The sequence below is a fragment of the Quercus robur genome, chromosome 11 (assembly GCF_932294415.1).
Source record: "Quercus robur chromosome 11, dhQueRobu3.1, whole genome shotgun sequence".
Lineage (NCBI taxonomy): Eukaryota > Viridiplantae > Streptophyta > Magnoliopsida > Fagales > Fagaceae > Quercus > Quercus robur.
In genome coordinates, this window is record NC_065544.1 from 54,996,431 (window position 1) to 55,009,158 (window position 12,728).

General features: G+C 34.2%; 1 protein-coding gene across 1 annotated transcript; it reads right to left on the reverse strand.

The window, feature by feature from the left end:
* Positions 1-1,948: 1,948 nt before the first annotated feature.
* LOC126707119 (probable inactive chitinase-like protein LaCIC) lies at positions 1,949-3,859 on the reverse strand. Its single transcript, XM_050406716.1, has 3 exons — positions 3,372-3,859; positions 2,810-2,960; positions 1,949-2,592 (listed from the first exon to the last, which is right to left on the reverse strand). The coding sequence occupies exons 1-3, from the start codon at positions 3,826-3,828 to the stop codon at positions 2,199-2,201; spliced, it is 1,002 nt and encodes a 333-aa protein (XP_050262673.1). The 5' UTR covers positions 3,829-3,859; the 3' UTR covers positions 1,949-2,198.
* Between the last annotated feature and the right edge of the window lie 8,869 nt (positions 3,860-12,728).

Consider the following 12,728-nt stretch of genomic DNA (forward strand, 5'->3'; position numbering starts at 1 on the left):
TTTTTTTTAAATTGAAACTGAATTCTTCGAAACCCAAACCCAAGTCTTCTCTCTCCCTCTGTCTCTACACATCCCAGCCACCACCTGCAATATCCTCCACCACTATCTCTCTCTGACCGCCACTAAGATCCATAACACACCGCCTTCCACGACTGACGTTTGGTTGATCTCAAAGAAGCCAATCTCCTCTAACCCACCACGTCTTTCTCTCTCCGAGATCTCCTCCACCACTATCTCTGTTTGGTTGTTTGGATGATGAAGACGATCTTGTCACAACCACCACCTTCTATGGCTGGCGTTGATGTCGTTTGGGTTTGGTGGTTTTAGATATGATGATGGATTTTGAAGCTTGATATGCAAGGTGAGAATGATGGTGGGGTTGGAGGTGGTGTGGGTTTTCGGAGTCCATTGCCACTGTTACTGTTCAGATATGAAAAAATTGGAAGCTTTTTTTTTGGGTATTTTTTTATTTGGAATATGTTTGATGGGTTTATGGAATGGTATGTTATAAAAAAAATTTGTATTTCCCAAAGTTTGTATTTTTATTGTTGGGGTTGTTATGTTGGAGATGTACCTGATCTTAATTAGTGTTTTTTTCTTCATTGGTGTATTCAAATTGCTCAAAGTTTGAGCTCTTTAGATTTGTTTTGATTGTCCTCTGCTTGATCTGAAACCAAATGGGAAATGAGATTTCAAGAATCTCTTTCTGGAAATTTTTGATGAAGTGGCAGTTTATGAATTAGATCATAGGAATTTTATACAATGGAACTGGGTTTTGGATTTTGAAGCTGATGGAATAGGAGGTCACTTGATGTTTCTGTTGTGTTTGGTTGTCAAAGAAACGAAAAGAAAATGTGATTTTAAAGTTGTAATTTTCTGGGCTGTGTTTGAATTTTTTGTGTTCTGGTACATTCATCTTGTGCGTTCTTGAACCATTTTTTTTTAAAAGAAAATTTTCTTTCGCTTTTTTACTTCAGTGTTTTTCTTTCTTTTTTTAATTATTAAAATGTTGATGTGATTTTTTTATTTATTTAATTTCTGGGTTTGTGTTCTTGGATCTAGGTTTGTGTTCTTGTTCAAGACACATTTAGATCTCAATTCACATTATTTTTAGTTTTTAAATCTGTTTTTATTTTTTTTATTTAGTTAAAATTAATAAATTAATTTTTTTAATTTAAATGCTGACGGTGACATTTTATTATTATTAATTTAGGCCACGTGGCCATTAATTTAATATTATTTATTCCTGCCATTTGCCACGTCAACTTCCTCCGTTTTTGATGTAATGGCAGGGACTAAAATGGAGGCGTTTTCCAGAATAGGGACTAAAAGCGGTAAAAATAAAACTTAGGGACTAAAATGAAAATCGCCTAAAATGTAGGGACTAAAAGTGACTTTTCACCTTTTTTTTTTTTTTCTTTTTTAATAATAACAGCAACATCCATAGCAAACAAAAGGTAGAAGAAAGAAAAGAGAAACAGAAAAAGTCCTTATCTATCTTCACATCAAGCCCTTGATTAACCTCTGATTAATCAAAGGATCTTTATTTTTCATCTAAACCACAAGGCTACAAGGTAGTTCAGAATTTTGGGTTATTTTATCACATAGTATCCATCAACGGTCCATTTCTAAAAGGTCTTTGGTTGTAGCAATCAAGGTTGTTACTATAGTCATTGAAATAAACTTGAATATTTTAATAGGGTTGAGTTAATTTTTTATTCAGTTAAAGTTTTTTGTTTTTTAATAAACAGTAGTACTTCAGACCAAAAGAGTGACTGTTCTTGTTTATAGAGTGATTGAGACTGTTGGAGCAATATTTTTTAGTTTTACTCCCTAAATTAGAGAGGATTTTGCAGTTACCTCATTTGTTAAAGATACTATAATTCACTTTAATTACTTTTAATATTTGCGTAAATTTATTTGTTTTCTTTTTTTTGGAGAGGATAGCTACGCAAACATTTAACATTACTTCATTAAATAATAAAGAAAAGCATTACATTTAATAGTAACAGCAACATCCATAATTTGTCTTCACATGAAACTCTTAATTGACCTCTCCGATTAAACAAAGGATCTTTATTCTTCATCTTAACCACATGACTACAAGGTAATACCAAGTAATTTAAAAAGCTAGGATTAGAACATGGTGTCCACAAACTAAATCTAGTAACCTAGATTCAGAATTTTGGACTATTGAATTACATAGTGTCCACCAACAACCCATTTCCAAAAGGGCTTTGGTTGTAGCAATCAAGGTTGTCACCATAGCCAACTCCAAAAAAGTCACAATACCTCTTATAGAATCCAATGCGATCCTCCACCTGAGCATTCGAACCTTGACCACACTCAAGGCCACCATTGATGATGTTTGTGGTGGTACCATAGCCGAGAAGCCGACCAGCTGCAACGTCAGCACTAGACGGGTTCCAATTTCCGATAATTACATCATGGCACGATGGCTTTGGTGACTGTGGAGTCATCCAGAACCAAATTGCTGTCTTAAATGAAATAACTGGATCAGTGGCCACAAGGTCTGGGTTGTTCAATAGATCCAACTCTAAGGCTTCTCCACACTGCCCATAGTTATAGTTCCTAAATTGTCACAATTAGTGATTTAGTATACATGACAGCAGTATTAGTACAAAGAGTAATGTTACGTGGACAATATTTTCGAGTGAGTAAATTATTATTAATTCTCATATAAATTTATCATTGACACTATCATATGAAATATGCAATAAAAATTATTGTGACTCTAAAGTACAAAATTTAGATCATTAAACTTTGGATTATAAGATCATGTACTAACCATGAAATTTGGATAGGACCACGGCCATAATATTCTTGACCAGAAGCACAAGGATAATTGGGATTCGCTGCACAGTATGATCCACCATTTATTTCCCTAACAAAGCAATACCCCCAAGAGTATGGGCCACCAGGTGCAGTTGCCCATCCCCCTACATGTACAACATAAATTATTAATTCATTAAAGAAACAAATTGTATAACTCATGTAGCAAAGTCATTGTTGGTTTTTTATTTTTTATTTTATTTATTTTTTTTAATAATACACTTTATCTTTAAATTGTAATCCATGAGTGACCTTAGCCATCGAATACATGAACAATTAAGAGCAATAACTTTAAATTAGAATTGAAAATCAATTCACTTTACTAAAATATTTTTTGTCCCTTTTTTTTCTTTCATATAGATGTAAAATAAAGAAAGAATGTTATCATTATAGATTACTATGGCAGGAGACAAAATCGTTTTTTCCTTTAGCAATCAATATTCAATAGTATGGTATTCATGATCATCTATGATCCGTAACAATTTGTTTAATTATACTAATAAGGTAAAGTGTACTACCGGTAGTTTCGTGTGAAGTTTGGCCTAAGAAAGCAGCTATCTCTCTTTTACGAATGTCAGTGTCCCCAGTTGTGCCAAAGCCAGGAAAGGAATTTGCAGCTTCTATGAAAGCATCATAAGTGTAGAAATTCTTAGCAGGGCAGGCAGCATCATTACGATACGGTAGTAGCTGATCAAAATCATCCCTTGAAATTATACTACCAATATCTCCTCCTCCTTCACCACCACTGCCACCACCGCCACTGTCACCGCCACCATCATCACCACCGCTACATTGGCTTTGACAACCATTGTCACAATAATCAGCTGTGGTGCCACACCAGCCATACTGGCTGCAGCACAACCCATCTGGGCAAAGAGCACCCCCTGCTTGCGTGCCACATTGCTCAGCTAAGCCTCCTTGGAATGAGGAGAACAACAAAGAGAAAATTACCAAAGCACAAAACCTCATTTTCATAGTTGTTTGTATTTCTAGTTGATGTTTGAGGATGGTCAGTGGAATGGTATATATAGCGTAGTAGAGAGGGATCAAGTTTTGTCTTTTTATCTTTAATGGTTTTGGACTTGTTAAATAATTTAGCTTTAAAAAAGAAAAACATGTGATTAATGCAATACTGATTATCAAAACAAAAAACAAAAAAAAAAATGAAGAACATGTGGGCGGCTTTTTCTTGGTGACCTTATCTTGATGTAATGAATTCTATTAATAATTTGTAGACATCATTCATTATATATATATATATATATATATATATATATATATATATATTCATATGTGACTTCACAGCGTGCCAAACAGATAGCTATATATCTAAGAAGCAAGGTACGTAGATAAGATAATGCATAGTGAGTAACTTTGATTTAGTAGTTTTTTTTCTTTTTTTCTTGAGAACATTCCATTATTTAGTATCTTAGATACAGTCAATAGGTTCATTAATTAAATTTAAACATTGGGTTATATTTGTCAAGAAAACATAAATAAAGTTAACATTTCTAACGATAATTAAATTCGAATTTATACAGTAAAAAATTGAGGAACTTAATGTACTACATCTAAATTATTGTACTCGAGTTCGAAATTAATACACATATTTCTATGATGGTGTTTTCCTATCTCTTAACATGTGACCAATATGACATATCTAGACTACAAATAAAGGCCTTAATTTGTTTGCTTTAAGTTATAATCAACAAGTTATAATGAAAAGGCAGTGTTTGTCTTTACACAGTGTATATATAACTTAAAAATGCGATTTTAATTATGTTTTTAAGTTAAAAACAAGTTTTTGACATAATCAAATTTCATTTTTAAAAAATACTGCATGTATATGATATATACAATCCAAAACATTGATTTTGTTTTTCTTACTCGTGCATGCATCTTAATTTGGTGTCAAAATAGCATTATAGATGTAACATCATATATTGAAAATACATGAGAAAATAATGGTTAGTTTGTTTTTATTCAATAGAAAAGCAATGGTTTCTGTCATCTAAATCTAGTAGGCTGAAAAATGACTCCAACCCATGTGGGATTTACTTTCAACACATACCACTGACAAGTTGAAATTTTTATTAGACATGTAATTTAAGCCTAGCAATAGTCTAGCATTGCTCAAGAATAAAAAAAAAAAGGCAAAACAGGTTTGGAAACTAGTTATATATCTTTCATTATACATATGTTTTGCAAACTAACATGATAGGTGCTATATCAAAACCAATAAGTCGTACGATCCTTAAAGATAATCACATGTTATTTTAGCAGCTCAAAAAACTATTTTATCTATTTTAATACCTTACTTTACAATTCACCCAATATCAATAGTTCTATATTTTTTTTACCACTTCATTTAAATATTTTTTCTTTATATTTTTTATTCTTTCTCTCTCTCTCTTCCCCTCTCTCTCTTTATTACTTTATCAATGTGACCAACCTTTTTTTACTTTCTTGTCTGTGCTGTATCTTTGTCCCACTTGTCTGGGTTGAGAAAGAAATAAAATAAAATACTATTTTTATTTTTTTTTTATAACTTGTAGCTACAGTGAGGTGCCAAAGATGGTAGCTCTCTTTGGAACTTACTATAGCTCATTGGCAAATTTTTTTACCTATATTTTACCACCATCAATGTGGCCTACCTATTAGTGTTTTTGGTGGTATAATAGTAATTTAGCTATTATACCACTATCAATACTAACACTCTTAGTAAAAAGGAAATGTCACATTAGTCTTTAAACAATATTACCTTTGAAAAATGAATTTATTTTATAAACTATAGGTTAAAATGCAAAACTTACCTTCTAAGTTTCTTCAAAATTAATTTCAGTCTTCTAACTTTGCATTTGTTTATTTCAGTCCTCTAAGTTTCAATCTTCTAAGGCATTTCTGTCAACTTTTGTTAAAATTTATTGAAAAAAAAAATCTAAAAAATACTTTTCAATTATTAATAGATTTTTTTAATTTTAAAAATTGGAAGAAAAATTTAAAATTTTGGAAAATTAACCAAAACATATAACAAAAGTTGCTAAAAGAAGTCTTAATTGAATAAACTTGAAAGTTAAAGGACTAAAATGAACGAAAGCAAAGTTTGAGTACTAAAATGAATTTTGGTGAAACATAAATGATAGATTTTGCATTTTGGCCTAAACTTTAATAATAGGTAAAGGAGGATATGCGCACGGAAATGAAAATGTACCAACTTACTAGACACCATAGCCATCAAGTTAGAAATTGAGGCATCAAGTTAAAAATTATGTTATGGTCCCCTACTAGATACTTTATAGGTGTAGAAAACTAAATATTACAAAGGGTTCATGACTTTTTTTTTAATTTCTCGATAAAATATCCAATACTTTTCAAGCAATTGATTATTTTTGGATATGTATATGTATTATATATCTCCAGTCTCATGTGCACTATATAATTACATGAATTAATCGTTTAATGATAGCTCTAAGATGTTGGCTAGAGTTTTGAAACATAAGAACTTGTTAATCTCATGAACTCTTAATAACTGTTAGTATATATATGGTCTTCTTTTTAGTTATATTTTACCTATAAACTTATAGTACAAATTAATACCAAAGTTTGGGTCATAACCCGTGTTTAAATATATAGGAAAAGGTTAGAATAAGACGACCATCCTTCTTTCACCAATTTTGATTGAGATCTAGCATTGTCAACCATATAATTATTTGATTTGTTTTGTTGTCCATTAAGGCAATTGCTAATTTGTTAACAAGGGAATAGTAGAAATCTGACAACTGTTTGATTTTCATTGGACGTGAATTTTGTTCCCCCACTGTTCATTGACTAAAGATATTTTTTTGGGGATTTGATAAGACTTTGAGGGTTTTTTTTTTTTTTTTTTTTCTTAGAGGTTATGTTTACTCATTTTTCTTAAAAGACACAATTAAGACATGTTGATATGGCCTTCTTGACTACTCAAAAGCTTATAATGTAAAAGTATTATTTAAAAGAGAGATAAATGAACTCTTAAAGTCTTAAGATGTATTTCACAAATGGAGTAATTTTTTTAATTTTAAAATAGCCATCTAGATCAAAATTGTATTTCACATAATGAAAATTCATTAAAAACATTGACCCAATTCATTCATCTATTTTGTGTTGCAAGCGTGATTCAAAAATAAAACCATGTGTTATAAAATTTGTAAGCTCCTTTTTTAGCAAAGCTTTATCTTAATCCAGAAGGATTTCAAAGAATCCAAACTATTACATGTTCCAATATTTCACTCATGTGTATTGAAATATTAGAGCAAGAAATGGTTTCGAACCCCTTTAAGTGGAGATATAGCTCTAAAGAGAAAAGTTTAACATGGATAACACAGAGTTATATTTTCAAATCACACTTACAACACAAAATAGATTTCCTAAACACGAACTACAAAGGCAATAATAAATAGTCTTGAGAGATTGTCATTTAACAACTCTCATCATGTGTGGCAAAAAAAAGTTCCATATAGCAATATCAAGATTAAGAAATTTGTCCATGTGTGTGACAAAGAACTTAATAGATGACCAATCATTCATTGCTGCAAAAGTAAGGGTTCATTCATCTCTATAAAGAATGAAAATGATAAAAACATAGTCCTTAGCATACAAAATAAAGATCAGATTGGGCCTTTTCTTACAATTCATCAAGCCCAATTGTGCTATTTGCCTTGGGCCTTGCTAGAACTTAGGCTTTCAAGGTTGAGAGAGATATGGGTGGAGTTGGGTTTGGTTCCAACGCAAAAAGTGGATTGCTATATTATAACAGGCTTCCTTTAGAGTGCCCACTTAATTCATTGGATGTTTGCTAGTGGTGCATAACACTGGGCTACTATTTTGTAACAGGACTTTCAGAGAGCTAATCCACTTTAATTCCTTTTAACATTTGTGTAAATTTTTTTATAATAATAACAGCAACTGGGAATGGGAATGGGATTTCGAGATTTGGCTCTTCATAATGATTTCCTTTTGGCAAAGCAAGCATGATGACTACTACTCAATCGGTCATCTTTATTTTACAAGGTGTTTAAAGCTCACTTTTTTCCAAACTGCTCTATTATGGAAGCAACGGATTCAAGATCAGGTTCATATGCATGGAAGAGCATTCTCGAAGGTAGAGATGTCTTACAAAGGGGTGCTAGATGGTGAGTTTGGAATGGGAAATCAATAAAAATTTTGCAGGACTATTGGCTACCAAGAAAGCACCCCCCATAGGTTGTATCCTATCCATTAGAATCTATGGAAAATGCAACTATCTCTACCTTGTAAATGTAGGAACACGGCAATGGAATGAGGGGCTGATTAATGGGATTTTTGCTCATGAGGAAATGGCTCTTATTAAAAAGAATTTCCCTAGGCTGAATTGGATCTGATGATGTTTTAATTTGGCCTCACTTGCATGATGGAAGTTACTCTTGCAAGTCGGGTTACAGATTTCTTAAGGAGGAAGCTGATTTGGGTTATTCACCTATGCATACTGATAGGCCACAAACTGAATGACCCCTTGTGATAGAAATTAATTAATTAATTAGTCAAGTTATTAATTAATCAATTTATCATGCAAACGTGTGGTAGCGCAAACAAATCACCAATAAACTAATTATGCAGTGGAAAATAAATAACACGGTGATTTGTTTACGAATAGGGAAAACCTAACGACAAAAACCCCACCGGGTGATTTTTAGGTCACCACTCCCGAAACTCCACTATTATCACAACAAGTAGTTACAAGTAAAGGAATCCCAAGTACCTTACCAACTTACAGTTGAACCTTTATCCCAATACCCAATTAGACTTGTTCTGTAGTGACAGTTCCCCTTTCTGATGCATGACTCTCAAGTACGTGACTAACCAATTGCGCAAATCCCAGTACGCGACTTCAATCACCAACTAAGAAGGTTGTTGGTTGCAAAGTTTTTCAATTCATCCACATGATGAAGATCAAGAAGATGTTTGGTCACAAAACCCTACGGTGCACATACACAACAACTTCTTTAAGAGAAAGAGATGAACTAGGGCAAGAACTTCGTCTTCGGTCACAATTTGCTTGAACAGAGTTTGCTCAATGCTTGTGCAACTTGTGAACTGTTTAACGGCCATCCAAACAATCCTTTTATATGTCTAGGGTTAGGAGAAAAGAAAGCCCAAAGACATATTCACGGATCCCAAGAAAATCAGATTAGAATTCTGAAATTATTAAACCTCGACAAATAGGAGGTGTTGAGCAGCTGTCGAGCACACCAGGCTTTGAACAGCTTTCTTAAGCTCGATAGATGCAGCTGTCGAGCCAGCTATCGAGTTTTAATAAATTTGCACTATTAGCTTGTTTTCTTGGATAGACTTGAAGGCTTCAACACTTGATCTTGAAATATGGTTTTTTGAAGTATTTAAACACATCCTAAATCTACCCAAATACAAGTAAAGTGCATTTTGTCAAAAGATAAGCCAATTACATAAAGTAGTGACATATGTTCTTAACAAGTGAAACACATATGTCCTAACAATCTCCCCCTTTGCCAATCCGTGACAAAACTGTAACAAACAAATGAACATATGAGAGAAGTCATAAATCACTCAACTCATATTCACTTGTTGAATACAATAAAATCTATCCTAACACAAACTCTTGAAAAACTTTGCAAGAAGAGAGTTTATGGCAAGTAGACTTTGACAAACTGTATTTCTGAAACACTTTAAACAAAACTCATCAAGGCATCTTTGTGTGAAACAAAAATAATAGATTGCATACAAGTAATAAGAAGCATGTGTATAAAGGGAGAAAAGAAACAACACATGAAAGGGTAGGTGAAAGAAAAACATACATCAATATAAAGAAAGAGATAAGTAAGATGTATGTCTATAAATGGTCCCAAGACCACATGTACAAGAATAATGTATCTAAAAAGAAAGAAAAGAAAAGATACATACTATCCTCACTACATCCCTCAAAAACATATCAACACTCCCCCTAACAAAATTGTCCTATACTAACTCTCCCCCTAAGAATGACTACTCTCATATCCAAAACTACTCCCTCTTTTTGTCACGAGTGACAAAGGGTAAGAGTGTCAAGTAGACATCTCATCGGTAGAGTTAGTATCTCCATCAGCATCATCCGAAGCATCATCGTCATCACCATCATCATTATCCTCATTCTCAGAATCCAAAGCCACGGGAGATGGTGGTGAAGGGGTAGCCTCAAGAGCTAAACCACCCATGGACGCCTGTCGCCGTGCAATATAACCGACACGAACGTTCACTTGATACAATTCCGTAGAGAGTGTATCTAGGCGAGCATCCATGTACTGCAGCTGCGCTATGATGTCTCCTAATGTCACATCGCCCGAAGAAGAGGAAGGAGCGAACGTGGATTGAGCAGAACGGGATGGAGCTGAACGAGAGGGAGGAGCTACTGAATCTAACTGCCTCGACCGAAACTGGGCCTTGCTACGTTTAACGGTAGCGTAATCTATGGCACATATGACAGTGAAATGGTCGGAAGAGGGAAAAGGAACGAAAAAATGGCGTAAGATCCTCGTGATAGCAGAAGGAAAGATGAGCTTATCACGGGAAACCGAATCTAAATAAACATCTATAATAGAAAGAATGAAGTGAGAAGGGAAATCTATAGTAAGATGCTCAAGAAGAGATAGCAAAAATCGAGCACAAGGCTCTGTAATGGAGTTGTAGTGAGAGAGAGGATGCAAAACAAATGTCATCACCAGGTTCATGAATCTAGGACCTTTAGCAAAAGGTCTACATGGTGTAAACTAACGCTCACGCCAAACAGAAGGGCCCTCACAGAAAGCAGACATGAGCTCATCGCTGGACACAGTCCTCAGACGCTCATAACTGGGATAGTCAGGAAACTCTATCCTAGGGACCCGAAGCACATCCGCAATAAGTTGCGGTGTGATAGGAATGCACGTATCTCGAACGCAAGTGAAGAAAAGGGGTACTAAACGATCAATCCCATGCATGTTGGAGTAAAACTCCTAGATAAGCATGAGAGGACAGGTGATCGGGACATCACATAGTGACTCCCATCCCCTATTGTGAATGACAGAGGGAAGGTCGGTGTTGGCAAGGTCCGACAGAATGACTTGACATTCCGAATGAATGCCTCGTCTAGAAAAATTCTCCGATAATGCCTTGAAGGCATCATCATCACGAAACCGAATATAGGACAGAGTGGGATCAGAGGATGAAGAAGCTCCGGAACGAAGAGGGTTCCAGGCTGGAGTGGATTTACGCTTAGGTGCCATAGACACAACTAACGTAAATAGAAAGAGAGGGAGAAAAAGAAAGACAATCAGAAAAGTCCCAAGCAATTTCAAATATAACAATTTATATTGAAAAGAAAGTACGTAAGCATGGGAAATGCATGAACATATGACATGCAAAAGAAGTTTCATCATGAGCTCAGCCCAATCCAAACCTATCAGCACACAAACAGATAACACACATCTAAATGCATGACAATACTATTATAATGCTAATGTGATGCAATGTATGAGGTTTTAAACTCATTTAAGTGAAAACCCATCCTAAAATTTTAATAATAACTCATCAATTTTTCAAAACCCCAAAAATTTTTCAAAACCCCCAAAACCTAGGTTTCAAAACATGAAATGCATGAATGTGAAAGAATTAGAAGCTTACCAAGTGAAGAAAAACTTGAAAAAGTTTGAAGAAACCTTGAGGAACAAATATTGGAGTGAGATGAGAGACTTTGGGAGAGAAATCAGAGAAGTATCAAGAGAGAGATCGAACAAAATGAGGGACGGATCGCACAAGGATGTTTAAATAAACCAGCAGTAAATCTCGACAGATGAAGGTGTCGAGAGGTGTCGAGACATCTGTCAAGGAAGGTGTCGAGAAAAAGGTCGTCGACAGATACAGGTATCGAGGAGGTGTCGAGGAACACATCATCAGATATCATATCAAAATCTCGATCGATCCAGCAGGTATCGAGAAGCTATCAAGGAGGCAGAAGCATTCTCGATCGATCCACCAGCTGTCAAGGAGCTGTTGGGATTGCGATAAGAAAAAGCTGAAGAAGCTCGACAGACAGCAAGGTATTGAGGAAGTATTAAGTTCTCAAAATCATCTCTCAATAAAATTTTTAAGCACATGGATCTTCAAAAGCACACACACACATACTAAATAAGTCTAACCAATTTTATATTTCAAAAACAAGTCAAAACAGTTTAGTGAGCATACATTAACACATGTAAAACCTTGTGATGGCCAAATCACATTATGTATCAAGAATAGCAAAGAATATTGCGTGTTGTGTGTGAAAAAAAAAATCGCAAGATTGCATATGTGTATACATGTTATGACGATTTGAGATATGAGAAAATCACTTTAACTCACACACAATCATAACTGCTTGATGGGAACTATCACCTTCGAGGTACATCTTATAACTCCCACATCTCCTAGAATACACGCTTGCAATAATTTTTAAAACATTTTTGATCTTTTTGCTTTTGATTTTTCTTTTGCATATTTTTCTTTTAAGCATATCATGCATGGGCATATTAGAGAGAAAAGAAATACCCAATGATATTTGAAATTCCAATTTTACTATGCCTAAGCACACAAATGTCTTTAATACTGCACTTTTATTATACCGAAGCATACAGGTGTCATAATATGATTGGCAGATAATAGTGGTGAGATGATTATTAATGTTTTTCTCTTAAAATTTTTTAGTCATTCCCATCAAAAAGAGTGATACGAGTGTTAAGTACAAGAGATAACTTAATCTTACTTATCACTAACAAGAGCCACAAAGCTCACTTGCTTAGTTGTGCATAAAGATGCTCATCTAAGTTACAAAT